At 40.2% G+C, this 15,863-nt stretch overlaps 1 protein-coding gene across 8 annotated transcripts in view; it reads right to left on the minus strand.

The window, feature by feature from the left end:
• Nucleotides 1–15,863, minus strand: part of dmd (dystrophin) — a 94,688-nt gene that overhangs the window by 6,041 nt on the left and 72,784 nt on the right. For 5 of the 8 annotated variants that reach the window (XM_061304326.1, XM_061304348.1, XM_061304339.1 and 2 more), the window contains 12 exons: nt 15,081–15,132; nt 14,443–14,503; nt 12,521–12,556; nt 6,614–6,675; nt 6,397–6,471; nt 5,430–5,631; nt 5,271–5,356; nt 4,522–4,679; nt 4,042–4,208; nt 3,547–3,658; nt 1,538–1,674; nt 794–832 (listed from right to left, as the gene is read on the minus strand). In XM_061304326.1, coding sequence (XP_061160310.1) covers nt 794–832; nt 1,538–1,674; nt 3,547–3,658; nt 4,042–4,208; nt 4,522–4,679; nt 5,271–5,356; nt 5,430–5,631; nt 6,397–6,471; nt 6,614–6,675; nt 12,521–12,556; nt 14,443–14,503; nt 15,081–15,132 — 1,187 coding nt within the window. Of the gene's footprint in view, nt 1–793; nt 833–1,537; nt 1,675–3,546; nt 3,659–4,041; nt 4,209–4,521; nt 4,680–5,270; nt 5,357–5,429; nt 5,632–6,396; nt 6,472–6,613; nt 6,676–10,868; nt 11,116–12,520; nt 12,557–14,442; nt 14,504–15,080; nt 15,133–15,863 lie in introns of those variants that run through there. The other 3 variants (XM_061304325.1, XM_061304366.1, XM_061304357.1) reach the window with 2 other exon arrangements.

Genomic DNA, 15,863 nt, shown 5'->3' on the forward strand with positions numbered 1-15,863 from the left:
AGTCAGCCATCTCAGAGGACTTAAACCACTATGCAGTGTGAAATTACACATTTCACTAGAGTTATTTCTTTGGAACTGTGCCTGTGCATTAAGATGGTAAAGCCATTACACATGGAAAGGAAATAAATGATTTACTATCAACAATGCATCTTTGCTCATCTATCCATGCAAGCGACGCATCGTGACAGCCAGAAGGATTAAATGTAATCTACTGTATGGTAAAAAAAAGTACAATCTGACAATCGAATTTTAAATTGTGTGTATGTATGTGTGTGTGTGTCGGGGGGGTATTATCACGCTCTGGTCCCTTTTCATGCCTCTAATCTTCATTTCTTAACTTTTTATGGCATGAATAAAATTAACTAATCTAAGAGTGTAAAGATAAAAGCGTGACTGGGGGATGGGTCAATTATTATTATGCTGCTCGTGCATTGCTGCTGACACAAGCTTAGGGGGTGGGGGGGACGCAGTGGGGCTATAGCAAAGGAGATTAACGTGGTTTCTTGACCGGTTGCCAAATTCAGGTTAGTAACAAATTAAGAAGAAGGAATGTATTTCTTTGGGCAAAGACACAAAGAGGAACGTTAAGTGTGAGGTGAGAGGCTACGTTCAAATTTTGCCAACAGCTTCGAGTTTACATACTCCAGCTTTACTATATATAATTATTTTATGTTTAATTTTTGATTGGTGCTTTTCCATTATGAAATACGTGCCTTGGCTCAGTAATGGTTTCGGAAACTGTTCTAGTTCATCCACTATGAGGGCAGATGCAGAACTGATTACAGGTACTTACGCGTGGTCCACGGGCCAGAAGTTGATCAGTGTGATAGGGCTGCAAGACAGAAAACAAATTAACATAAATATATGAGATGACACTGGTGGTGTCTCAAAGGCATGATGGGAGCTGACTGACAAACAAATAAACTGTGTTGAATTATTGTTATTTTAATGGACAGGCATGTAATATTTTTGCCTATTTTAGACGTCTATTTTAGGTTTAAAAATCAACCTATTTTAGACGTCTATTTCTGGTATTTTTCATTTACGACCAACATGTTTCTCACGAACATATTTACTGTAATTATGACTTTAATATTGCATTGCTCTATGTTAGTGATAGAGACTATCTTATATACAAAATCAAGTCATGTCATTGTCAAAGGAATGTGGACCACTGTTATAACAAACACCTCATTGAAAACAACTTTTTGTACAGCTCCAGGTGTAATAATAGTACTATCTATAAAACCTAAACTACAATGCAACGTTAATTACAGTGTGCATCACCATCTGGTTTCCATAATTACTGAATTACCTTACAGCCATACTTCATCAAAATCTTGGCCTGTATCAGGCTGCTAAAAAAACAGATGGAATTATGGAAATCTTTGTGGGATAAAAAGCTGGAATGAGTATCGACACCATGGGGAAGCTTTAAAAAAAACAAAAAAAAAAACGTTTGCCTCCAATAGATACAGACTTCATGTCCATTGTTCTGCTTAGGGGTGGTAAGTGGGCATTTTTATAGGAAACTCACGTTTCCATGTTGTCGCCTTCCAGAATGGTCTGGACTGGTAGGTAGCCCATGCGTGGGTGTTTGGTAAAGTAGCGCTTCGTCCTGAATTTGTTCTTCAGCACCTTGGCAAAATCCCTGACATCCTCACCAGATGTAGTCTGGAGAGAAACAAACAAAAAAAAAAGAGGTATTTTTAACCAATAATGATCATTGCAGTGAAATTTTCATTTCCCATGTACTCAAACAAGAAAACAAAGGATTTGCTTGGCAAGGATGAGCGACATCATTTCTGTAAGATTGAACGTTTTCATCAAGAGGATTAAATCACTGATCATGGACAGAAAAATAATGATGCATCAATCAACAAGGCTTTGTTAGATGATCACGGCGCCCCATCACATTTCCCCAATGTCAAATTCTGATTCATCTTAGACTGTAGGGATTTAAAGGGGTGTGACCCAGCATTAATGGCCTCCATTTATTCATCTCATCTAAGGACCATGTCAGGTTAATTCCGATATTTGTTTCCAATTATATTACACGTTTGGTGACTGCAGGCTTGTTATGACAAATGTTTGGATGTAACCCGCCACATCAACTATTCTGCTTTATTTGTTTGGTGTGTGGCCAAAACAGAGCTCAGTGGGCAGCTGGCATGAGTCAACCCTCATGCAAAATGGTGCTACTTTTATGACAAGACCCAGTTTAACAACTACAGCAGCGCAGTTAGCATCTGAAAACGCATCTTCTCTGTATGGCACAATTGATAAAACAGCTCGCTCAGTGCCGTTATGTTAATCCCCAAGCAAGGAGGTGAAGATGCAGACAAGCTCAAACTCTGTCCGCAGGCTGAGAGGAGTCTTTGAAGCCCGTTAGCTTGGGAGCTAGCCGGTGACTCGCACCTTTTGTCGTGACAAGGAAAACCCAGTGGCGCCTTGGTGTGATATATTCCAGCCAGCTATTTGCTTTAAGCAGATGTATTTTCATGACTCGGGGGGAAAAGTGTCACCGACTTTTGGACAATTTTATCCACCAAGCTCACAGTCAATTCTAGTCAATTTTGTGGGGTATTGCATGTACCGTAATTTTCGGACTATAAGTTGCACCGGAGTATAAATCGCACCGTCCATAAAATGCCCAAAAAAGTGAAAAAAAAAACATATATATGTATAGAAGTCGCTCCTGAGTATAAGTCGCCTCCCCACCCAAACTATGAAAAAAACCCGTGACTTATGGTCCGAAAATTACGGTACTACTATGCATGAAGATGGATTTTGGCTGCTGCCGATTACAATTTCTAATGGGTGGAAAAGTACATAGTGTGTCAATTTATTAATTTTGTTTTCCCAAATAAAACTTTTCGCAATAATTTAGATTTTCTTAAATATATAGAAATATTTTTAGACTGATGTGTACACAGCGAGACCAACACAAAGCCACTGATACAATTACCGTACTTTCTGCACTATAAGGCACACTTAAAAGCCTTTGATTTACTAAAAAAAAAACACCTTAACCTTAACACGCCTTATAATCTGGGGCGCCTTATTTATGGATTAACTGGTGATTTTGTTGATCCGTACTGGTTGTACACAGCGCTCTACCAAAAAAAGCAAATATGGCTGCATTTTTATTTTATTTTTTTATCAACAATAATTGAAATTGGTAGGAATGCTTGATCCTCAGTACGCATACAATAAAACTTAAAAGGTGCAATGAAGACATTTGGGAAAAAGTGTTTCGTAGTAATGAGGTTGTTGCTTTAAATCTTTGTTTTTAATTGGGCTATTAACTACAAATGCAGGAAGACTTCAGTTTGCAAGGTTTGCCTGTTGAATAAAATATCCTGTTTGCTCAAAGAAAAGCTATCAGTAAACCAGCACTATAATGAGCCTGGGTAATTGCACATCTGAGTAGGAGGAGGATTTTCATAACAAGGACGGCCATTGTCACAGGCAGCCTTTTCAGAGTCAGGCACCAAGTATGCGTGGCGTTTTATTGACAGAGGATGAATATAGATGTGCTCATACCGGAGTGCAGTACTCCACCATCGGGTACTGCATCTTGTGTCCCTTGGCGACGCGACCAGAGAAGAAGCAGCTTTGGCAAATGTCATAGTTGAAATGTTTCAGACTGCGGTATCTGGATTGTGAGAGAACCGAGGAAGAGATCAAAAAAATAAGCTGCCCAAATAGGCAACTATGAAAGACAGAATCAATCAATGACAATGAGCTGCCGTTTGTCCTTGTTTTCTCCACAGAGGCAGTAGCTGAAGAATACAATTCATCCCTTACAAAAAAACAGCTGCATGATTAAGACCGTAGTGATGAGACCACTGGGTGCTTTTATCGCTTCACGCACGGTACTCAACAACATGTATAGACAAGAGCATTAGTCTCGATTTGTTTTATATCAGGCTGCATGGAAAGCTAAATTCATTTCATGCTTTATTGTCCTTTATGTAAGGGAATTGATGATGCGCCAAAATTCCCCCACATGCTCCGAAGGAGATACATTGTGCTGACCTGAATCCGATAATGGGACACTCCTTGCAGATGTTGCATTTGGCCTGGTGTTTGGCTGTCTCTGCAGCAGCCACGCGGTGAAGCACAGGCAGCCACACCATGGACTGGGGTTCCAAACGCATCCAGTCCAAGAACATGGCAGCCTCTAGTTCGGGCTTGTTGTTGGCCTGGAGAGGGTCAAAGGAAGAATTTGGAGTGTACAGTATCATGATCAAATTGGTTTGGCAGGAAAAAACTCTCAATAATTATTTCAGCTTGAACTTTGTCAAGACAGAAAATGACCTTAAAGAGATTGATTGCATGACTGACATCGGTCACTACTACAAGATCAGTTTGTGACATAATCCTGCCTGCCACTCGGCTGGGCTAGGCTCTTGTTAAGTTATATTGCTGTGTGATTTAAGCCCACCCCCCAAAAAATATCCCGTCAGAAAACAAACACTTGAGACCAAGAGCACTTAGCCAATGGATGGCACTTACAAACTGGAAGCAGCTTCGCACAGAGGGCTCGATGTTGGAGCCGCCGAATGATGCCACCTCGCCAAGTTGCCGAGGGATCTGAATAGAGTCGTGGAGGAGGAGACCGAGGCGACGCTGGTCACAGAAACCGGTGGCGCTTGCAACCTGCCTGAACAAGACTGTCAAAGGGGGGAAACATTTCAGTACCATTGTTATTTATTTTAGTGTCATCACAACTGTCTTTTGCCAATGGTGGGGAGATACGTTTAGGTGTTTGTAGTTTTTCCGATGCATTCTTATTTACCAGATATCTGTGCAATAGACTAAGGACCCAAACCTTTCCGTCATTGGGTTTTTGGAAGATTTTTTTTTTCTAAACGTATCTACTTTAATACATACCGACATAACGGCTAACCTGATAGATGGCGACATTGCGCTTTCCGTTTCGGCATCCAAAGAGTAAGTCCATGCCATTAAGCCGAGCAACGGAAAACTCAATGAATTCCCAGTGCCCCGATAACAAAATTGGTAGTTTCCACCACATCTATTTTTTAAATCAACGAACCTCATACATTCTGTCTCCCTTGGAAGCAATTACATCCTTTTGACTGATACTTCACACATTGAAATGACGGCAGAAGAGGAGAAGGTCGAGAAGGGAAGTACATCCGCTTTAAGAGCTCATTTGTATACCATCAACCAAGTATTTATAGGATTTATAAGCCATCTACAATTTCTAGGGTTGAAATTTAAGTGTGACTATGACTTACATCTATATTTATCCTCCAGGTGGGCTTTGCAGAGTGAGATGATTCCAGTTTTGAAGGATAAGGTGCGAATCTTTCCACTGCGACCGCTGTGAAATAACACATGACAACTCAAAAGTCTGGCATGGCTTCAAACTAGTCGACAACTTGATGTGCACCTACGTGTCATAGACGTTGAGTAGCCAGTTGAGGCACATGTCGACGCACAGAGGGACACTGACCAGGTGTGCATGACTCTGCTCCAGCCGCTGATAGAGGCTGGTCAGACAGGCTGCCACCTGGGAGATGTCGAGCAGCTGCTCATTCTGCTTCAGGCCGTGCTGGTCGAACACTTCGCAGGCTATTGGCATGTTCAGTAGATCCACTGACGTGAAAAGAGAAGAGCGTAAGAACGCCGGTCGATCCATCAAGCCGGCAAAAAGGATGGTGGTGGAGAGATGACATTTTAAAACGCAGATGGAAAGGTGCTGCTCACAATGACGACTCCCACCGCACATTTGACATTTTAACTTGGGTTAGGTTGTTCCCTTTTTTGCGAAATTTAATTCAACTTTAAAAGCTTGCAATTTATAGCCATTAATAAAAGTAACGAGTCTTAGCAATGCTCCAAGGCAATAAATTCAATTATTCTGTAACATCCCTACATTGTGCTCCTTTTGGTAGTAACGCCGCAACGCCCATCTCCAGAGTTTTGCATTTCATGCGTTAGTAAGCATTATGCACTTAAGTCAGTTATGTGGTTGTTTTAAATACAAAACCTGTGGTTAGTATTATGCTAGTAGAGTTGCCTAAGTCACTTATGTGGTTGTTTTAAATACATGATGAGTGATTCTTTGTATTGTTTAGTTCGACAGTAAACACTAATTGGGAGTGACAAAAAACAATTAAGTCAAGAAATCAAGTCAAGAAATGAAGAAAAGACCAGGACAGTATTTGGCAAAAGGAAAAAAACATGATAGATATGATCCATGATCAAATCTTCAAAGTGCCTTCGTGGGCCTCCGCAAAAGAGAGCTCAGTCCTGTGATTGACACATGATCGGTCCGCAGTGTACCTCGCCTCTTGGCCCCTGATCTCCCATGACCCTGACCAGCACAAAAGCTGCAGAAAAATGCCTGGATGCACTCACAGCACAAAGCCTTCTGTAGGCGTCTGAGTTTCATGGCTGTTCGGTAGGCTGAGAATCGAACATTGTTCAGGTCAGCTGAAAAAGAAAGATGAGTCATAAAAAGACAGCATTTTATGCAATTCACATTTAGACAAAAGGTTGAAACAACAAAACACCGTTTCCAGTTAAAAGCGTCCTTGTTAAAGTCCTCTAAATGAGAAAGAAGAAAGCATCTTACACAGTGATTGATAGAGCTCCGCCATCTTGGGATGGTCCCAGCATGTTGTCTGGGTCTGGTGGCTGTTGGAAGAGTGGAAAACACAGTAGAACCAGATTCTTCATTACTGATTGTTTTAAGCAGCCTTGCTCACTTAAAGCGACAAAACAAAATGTAACCAAAATCAGAAATACTTAACGAATAATCTTGTCTCAATTTATTCCGTGTTGAGTCTGTTTAATTGAATGCAAATCAGTTATTCTTTTACAGATAACAGTCATCAGGTTACAGAGGACCGAAAGTGCCAAAATTAGGTAAACAAACCATGAAATGTTTAATTAAAAAAAGTCATTATTAATTCAATGTTTCATTGTTTTTAATTAAATGTTAAATCAATTAAATCAAACAATGAATATGATAAATGTGCCATCAAATAGTTAAATGTACCATTAAATAAATAGAAATTAATTACATTTCCAGTGATTTTATGCATATAACATTGTTTCTTTATTTTATTAAGATTTTCTTGGTCCTGTGTTACATTGTTTCTTTTTTTATTTGTCAAAGTTAGTGGGTGGGGGTAAGGCCTGACGAAGACAAATCTTGTCTAATCCTCTGCCTTAGCCTGAAGTGATTAGACTCGTGGTGGCTACGATGATGGAGGAATTTCATGAGCTTCCAAGACATTTTGGACCTTGCTGAATATATGGAAGCAGGACCTACAGAGCCCAAGCATGTTCAATGTAAAGCAAAGAAATCAATAAAGTGTGTTCACCCATCAACTTTTTGTCACAGTGTCACTGAAAAATATCAATGAGTGTGATAACTATGTATTTTTTCTTGTTTTCTAAAACCATTGAAATATGTCACTGGAATAGATAGACCAACAAAAATTTAATATTCCCAGTAAATAATTTATGCACCAAAGTAAGATTGCAGAATTTTCTGATTTGCACATTTATTGGTAATTATCTCTCATAGCCTAGTAGTGTGCCACAACACACTGGTTAGGAATCACCGATCTAGAATGATCAGAATTGAAATGGGACAGCGTAACAAAACAAAACATTTTACTACACATAGTTTTGCTTTCAACCCATAAAAAATGACAACGATGCCTCCTTTCTTCTCATGTCCAGATAAGCTTCTAAAAGTGCATATGTCAAAGTCGGTCAAACATTAGCGTGGCTTGCAGTTAACCTATGTCTGGAGAACGCTTGAAAATAATAATCCATACACATGCCTTGCAGCATGTCCCCTGCACTCCAACTAAAGAGGAGATGGGTCCCGCGGCACTAAAAAATCACAAGCCGCGCAAAAATAGCTGAGCCACTCAGCTCATTATTGCTATGATGCCGTCAAACATTGAACACCTACCTCATTATTATACATTACATGTGCACCGGACAAACACCGGTGCAATATGAGTGCCTGCAATTCAGCCACACCCGAGCAGATGTCTCACTGAGATTCATTACGAGGACACAGTAACACACACACACATAAAAATCATACCAACACATTTGTAAAGTCGACACATATCAAAGAAAGGTAATCCAGTCCAAGGACAAGCCAACATTTTGGCACTACATTTTAACACTGTAAAAAAACGGTTTTTTTCCAACATCCTCAGTTTGAGATGAAAGGCAGCAATTATTTTCTCACGGGAGCAATTAAATTTGTCACCACTGTGACCTGAAGGCTAGAGAAAAGACAGTAAGTGGAGGCTTAAGGGGGGGGGACAGAAAGAAAAAACTAAAATCTGAAGCTGTAGGAGCCAAACGGGCATTTTAAAAATCGATTTTTTTTTTTAAGCATACAATCGGCTCACGTTTGTGTTCTGCTCTTCAAAATTCTAAATAGAATGGACTCTGCAATATTATTCGAACAAAAGCCAAATGAATGTTTAAATACTTTAACGCATAGTTTGAGCCCGTTGTTTGACTCTCGTCAACACCGAGTTGAGTTTATGCTGCAGCCCCACACACAATTTTGCACATAATAATACCAACTACAACTAACAACACTCTTGTTCTTTTACATGTTGTGATCTTCCTCATGACCAGCTTTTATTACATGTTAAGGGAGGTTAAGTTTGTTAGGCATCGGAACAACTACTTACACACATTTTTTTTGACTATACCTAGTCGAAGAAGCTGCAGGGGCACCCTTAATACTTGTATTTTTTTCAAGGAGAGTCCGAAAAATGTGTTTGGGATTGTTTAGCCTTGATGGAGGTCTTTGCTTTCAAGAGCTATCTCGACTGCAGTAGTTCTCTCAAAACCTTTTTGCAGCAAGTGCCACCTAAAAAAAGACTTAGCACTATTGTGACTAACAGTAACGTACAATAGTGTAGTAGGCCTAAGTGTTCATATAAAAACAAACAGAGGTTTTATTTTTATTCTCATACACTCGAGTGTAAAAAGTAAAAACTCTTTTGCCTATAGGTATGAATATAAATGGCTGTTTGTGTGCAGTATTTGTGCCCTGTGATTGGCTGGCGACCAGTTCAGGGTGGACCACATCTCTTGCCCCACGTCAGATTGAATAGGCTCCAGTCAAGTCATCAATTGCCCAGTGGCCCAAAAAATCATGCTACCTAAGTCTGCATTTCCGCCATGTCTTTTTTGTTTTGTTTTAAATCTACGGGGAACAGTTGAAATATAAATTACAGGTGTTATTCCATCTCCCCAGGAAGCAATTTTGCCTGCATCTTTTTGACTGACATGTCACACTTTTAAAATATGGGGGTTAAGAGAAAGAAAAAAAACGGCTAAAAACCCATTCAAGCCATTTCCCTGGTCTGGCGCTGTTAAATAATAGATTTAGGGCTGCAATTCACTTCCAGAACAAAACATATTACAGCGGAACCAAGTTACCGTGATATATTTTCTGAGAAACAGGTACAGAAAAATAAAGAAAAAAAATACTAAAAATGGATTAAAAATAACATTCAAACTTAACTAAACAATAAAATGGTATTAGGAATTTTAAGTCAAAAATGATGTCAATTAAATCGGTGCAAAAATGATGCTGTCAATGCATGGTCAAGATCCTTGTAAACAAGCCCAGCTTTCATTGTTACACCCCTACAATTAACTTATGTACACTTTCATGCTTTTTTTCTATGGTGTGGTGTAAAATTGTATCTTAAAAACTAGGCGCCTTGGCTCTTTAAAGTTTAGGAAACACTGGTACACGACCTTTTGAACACACCAGCAAGCAATATTTGGTGGACCACAAGCTTAACCTAAATCAAGCAAGGGTCTTGTAAATGATTAAAAATATTAACCATCAGCAAGTGAATACGTCTAGGTCCAACTGTGTGAAAATCATCAACTGTGTTTTGGCTACGCACGCACGGATGCACACTGGTGCCCACATTCTGCGCCATCCATCCCGCATCGAGCACCCTTATTTTCGACAACTCTAAGCGCGCGTGTGTGTGTGTCGGGGGTGCACGTTGAGCTCCGTGGGAGTGCGCGAGACTCAACACTGCGGCTGAGCATCACTCACGCACACACAATGACGTGCACTGTCTTCGGCCGCAGCACGTTTCATCCCACCTTTACATTGGATCCGATGCATGAACATTTCCAAACGCTGACTGACACAACGGGGGTGGAGTTAGGGCGATTGCGTGCATGTGAAGGAATGCAACGCACTGATGCATCAGCCTGCAGAATGGGGCGATGCGGCTTGCGTGCACAAATCAGGACAAATCAACACAAATCCCCCACCAAACACAGGCGCGCACGCGCGCAAATAAACGCACACCCACACCTAAAGATCCGGTTGCAGTGTGTTTGCTTTTAAGCACAATGGAGCCTCTTTAGATTCTGAAAATGGGCCACAAACATGCTTCAGAAGGCGCCGAATGAGGAAATGCCCGAGCCAGGTATCCACACTCGTAAGACCACCGCTACGGAAGTTATGAGCCTATTACTGTACAAGTTAAAAGCATTGTATTACATCCTATGACGCTCGATCCCTTCAGCATTATGTAATTATATAATCTATATAAAATAAAGGGGGTACCCATCGATTTTATGCCACGTTCCAAATGTTAAATCAATACATCTTTTCCCACATTGTCAAATGAACCACACACCAAATATCGGATATTTTCAAATAAAAAGACAAATCAGCGCCAATGTGTTCGCCGTGAAAACTCGCAGCCAACGTCAGCGGCGTAAAACACCCCCAAAGGGAAAGAAGGGAAAAAAAACACACAATTATTGAACCACAATTAATAAAAGCAATCACCGGTACTCACTTCCGAAGCTGCTCCCGCATTGTCGCCAACGATTCGAGCAGAACAGAGCACCCAATGTTGCCGCCAATCTCGCTCCCAATATCGGAAAAACCCCTTTCCACGGTTCGACCCAGCGTCTTTGCAGCACCAGGACAACCTTGCCGGAGCTTGCCCGTGCTTGTGATTATTCGCGTGTTAACACTGGTGGCTATGCAGAGGAGAGGGAGGCTGGCTGGCTGGCTGGCTGGCTGAATGGATGTCCCGAGTGAAGCCCACCAAGGTGCGACAAAACAAAACTTCCGCTCAACTCTTTCCAAAATAAATGTCCTTGTTATTTGAGGAGGTCGCAATAAATCTCCACGTATCTTCAGCAATACACACCTAGAAACATTTCATTTCAGGACAACTAAATTATTGGAGGACATTTTTGTCTCCCTCCCGTTAAACTATTCCATACGGAAACTGCAGACACAACATGCACTCAATATCACTTATGAGTTACTAATGAAAAAAGCACGAATTCAACTTTAAGTCATCTTCTTTTACATCTGCATGAAAGTCGGGCAAATGTATCACTACATCCTAATCATAAATGACTACATTACAAATATATTCAGTATGGTGTGTGTCAGTCGAATGAATTCAACCTGCTTACCCATTTGTAAAAGAAAAAATACAGCCATACCAGCTTTCTTTTTTTTTTTTTTTTTTAGAATATAGCAATGTTTGTTCTTGACCAGTTAACAGCTTAGCATTGCAATCGACAGCTCGAGCACTTAGGCAACCCAAAATGTTATGTAGTTACCGTAAGACTAACAGAAACTAGTATTGAAATAAAATGTAACTAAATTTCATTGAGCAAGAGTAATTATTTTGGTTAAATGTATGTGAATTGGAATGTCCATTCTAGCACTGGGGAATCGTGTTACTACCAGCAAGACCCAATGCAGTCAAGCTGAAGCATTTATTTTGGAAAAAAAAAAAAAAGTCCCACTTCTATTCAAGCTCGGTTTACTTCTGTGCTTAACTCAGCTGTGGTGGAGCTCCCCCCTTCCCCCATCGGTGTTAGTGAAAAGAAAGGGGCTGAGGTGCTCCCAAGAAGTTCTCTGCTTTTCAACATCAACATAGAGGCAGAGAGAGCAAGAGAAAGAGAGAAAGCGAGAGGGAAAGAAATACTTATGTGGAAGCACAGTTGACAGGTCAAATAGAGAGAACCTTAAGTGTATCGCCCTATTTTAATGTTGCTGTGTCTTGGAAAAAAAAAAACAGCAAAGTTATTTGCCAAGCATCAACTTTGATCTCCCCACAACGGTTGCCTGTTTCTACCTGTGTGCATGTGTGACGTACACGCTTCAGTAAAGTCCTTATTTAAACAGTAATACATTGCAGAGGTGGTCCCAAACCTTTTTAGATAATCATCATGTTGTTTTTTTTTTAGTGACGTTTGATATAACTTTTTTCAGACCTATACAGTAAGAGTACTCAAATGTTAGTAGTCACAGATACCGATATCATTTAATTTGAAAGAAAAATCTCTAGATTACAGTTAAGCAATTTTCCTTAAACTACATGCAATTTTCTATTTTCCTCATTTGTAATATCTAGTTTGTAAAATGGCCACAGGAGTTACTGGTGTGTGTGTATGTGTGCGTGCGTTCGAATTGCAGACTCACAGCGTCGTGGTCATCAGGTCAGGTCCAGCCTTTTCTCTGTATTTGGAGATAAAAAACCCTGTCACTTGACTTTCCCTCCTCCATACAAGTTTTTGCATTAACCTTGATTTTCTCCTGTTTCCAGTGAATTGATCACTGCCATCAGTCAGTTACTACAGACATTAAAAAGATGCCAGTAGCTGAATCACATGAAGCATAGCGCTTAGCAAGTTAGTTCACGGAAGAAGCAAGAAAGAAGCTTAGAATGAAAGATGGGGTGGGGTGGGTGTTTAGTCGAGGAGTATCCCGAGATCACGTCTTGAAAGAAAAATGCATAACAATGCAATGACATGGATGCCATGCTTCTTTGGAACACAAAGAAACATGCATGAACACAACACATGTTCTGTTTTGTTTTGTTTTTTTCTCAGTGAGGATTTCAAGGAAGAATTTCCCTAGGTGTCACAAAAAATATTTTACAACTTTAAACCATCAGATCACTGTAGAATATAATCTGCAAAAAAAAAAACAATGTGTACAGAAGTTGCGAAAATGTTAAGTCAAACTAAGTTCATGTACCTGATACAAACTTCAAATTTTCAAACAGCAGCAATTTAAACAATGAAAACTGTAATTAATACGTTTACACGTTTACATCACGGTGAAATCGAAACACACTATACTTGTGATTTGTATTTTTTTTATTCTCTCGAGACAACAAAGTAGATATGTTCAAAAAGCAAACTTTTTAAAAGTTATATGGCTTTTGGAATTTCCTGCCAGGAAATCTCAGTCTCTATCAGACAAACGTGTTTGCTTTTTAACTTTTCCTTTGAAATGTGCAATTATCTACTTTTTTCTGAAATCCTCAGTGTGTGTGGATGTGGATATTTCATTTTCTTTTTTATACCTTGAGGTAGCACACACAAACGTTTAGAGCTTAAAATTCACTCGATGATAGCAAAGATTAAAATTTTCATCTCACAGCGTCAACCATTAGCGGAGGAATGATGCAATCGTTTTACATTGAGCAATGTGCCTCTTAGACTGCAAAAAAATAAAAACCCCACCGTTCAATTACGGTCTTTATAGACCATACTTACTTAAATAAAAGTTAAGCTCGAGACACAATGTATTTTGTTTTCATCAACTGGGAGGAATCAAATTGATTCTATCGCCTTTTGTGGTATACATTTTGACTTACTGAATATGATTCCTTGCCCTATAACAGTCTTGGAGGACCGCCTCTATAAATTTACACGGTCTCAAATTACAGTGTTATTATAATCCCCAAAGGGAAATTCAATTTACACACCACTATTGATTTTCACTGTCCACCACACACAGATGCAGAGCACACACATGCAGCCATGCAAGACGAGATATGTACCCCCCTCGAGCTGAGACAATGCAACATCATTTCATTCACACTTAGCGCTTGTTTTACGCACATCCTAGTGGGTGGCAACTTGCTGGTTAACAAACTAACAAATTGCACTCGCTGCAAGCGGAAGAATGGCGGCAGCTGCAATACATAAAAGAAGGTTCTTCACTTGAGGTGCAGGAGCTCCCCAAATCATCACTATGGAAATTTTGGGGAGAGCACCTCACGTGCATAGTGAAATTTAAAAGCTAGCAGAAGAGGCAAACAAGCCGATTACTGAGTTATAGATTGCTCTAATCATTAAGGAGAAAACATCCACCATGACTCCTTCGTGTGACCGACTCTTAGTCAACACTTATTCAAAAGCTTCAAAATGAAGTATGTCATGATGATTTTTGTTTGGGCAGAAATATTAACCAATACAACCCACACAGTGTTTTTTCTAGATAATACATAGCAGCTAGAAAAGCGAATAGGGGTCATCCAAGAGTAAATTTGCATTCAATGTTATATTTCTTGACCTGAGGTATATTTTTGCTGCTGGAACAGATGTACTTACTTGATATAGTAGGGCACGTTGTTCGGGGAGACACTCTGCTCGAAGGGGCTGTCAACAGATCCTGCGGAGACAGGGCTGGATTTTCAACTGTTTCAAAGAAACCACTTGTGTGCAATCTACAAAGTATTTCATCATAAGAGAAGCTGACTCATAAAAAGCGAAACAATCGTAAACCGTGTCAGCTATGTTAAAACGACCTGATGTCAGCGGGACTGTGCCTCGCAGGTAACATTCCTGGAGTCAAAACTCCTCACGCGTGCACAAGCACATACAAACATCTTGTTAAACATTGTGAATTTACGACCCTGCTTCGGTGCCCGACACTTTTGCAGTTCGTGCAAAGAGTGCGACAGGAGTTCAATAATAATCAATAACAGGAGTAGCCAGCAGCTACCGTGGACTTCTAACTTCAGCACAAGAGGAGTGGACAGTTACAATTGGCGCACGATCGATCAACAGTACCAGTTGAAGAGTATCATTTGACAGATGGCTCAGAGCACATTCACATCACCAAGGGTGAATGTAAAACTCAAACCTGACAGAAGAATGGATTCAAGAGTGCAGGGTCAGATTGAAATTTACTGACCTGACTGAAAAGTACATTAATAGACCACCATGAGAAAGATTGTTTCACTCACCATGAAGGAGGCCAAAGTCCATCAACTGCTTTAGATAGTCACTGGCCGAGACCTCGGGGAGAAAAAGATAATAATAACAATAATGATGTGTTAAAATGTGCCCATCGCATTAAATAAAGTCACAAAACTATTAGAATGAAATGTTCCTTTTTTGGCAATTGAACAGTTGAACCCTAACACACATTTGAAAACAGTTCTAAAAGAAGTCATTATTTTACGGGAATAACAGATAGAGAAAATTAATGGAGGTGTCTCGGTTTGTTTTCAGCTTCCTGTAGGATGTGTGACATATCTCCTACGGTGAGCTGGCATTCATTAAAATTATAATTATTCAGCCACTCGGTGACTGCGGCACCCAAATGCTTTAACGTTCCTCATGAAATCAAACCTTTCAAATGGGAAGCGAGATGACGCAGAGCCAGCTGATGCGTGAGGGCGTGGTTCTCTGCAGGAAGCACCCGCAAGATGTCTGCACAAGCCGTATTAATCCCAATAATGTTCCCTTACGTGGGACCCCCACAAGGATATAGAAGAAGATTTTGGAAGCATTTAAAAAAAAAAAAATCACCAGAAGTGTCTCAGCGTTTCCTTAATAGAACAAGTATGTAATCCAGCCGGAATGAAGCGTTCAACTAATTAACCATATTTTGTTCTCAAGCAGTCTGCAGGCCGTACTCGGGAGCGAGGATGAGGACATGTGTGATGAGGCTCAGATGTAGATTTTTATTTTGTGTCTTCATGCTCACCCTACTCAAGCCATTTGGGCTCCAGTTGTTTTTTCCC

Source organism: Syngnathus typhle, linkage group LG2, assembly GCF_033458585.1.
Source record: "Syngnathus typhle isolate RoL2023-S1 ecotype Sweden linkage group LG2, RoL_Styp_1.0, whole genome shotgun sequence".
NCBI lineage: Eukaryota > Metazoa > Chordata > Actinopteri > Syngnathiformes > Syngnathidae > Syngnathus > Syngnathus typhle.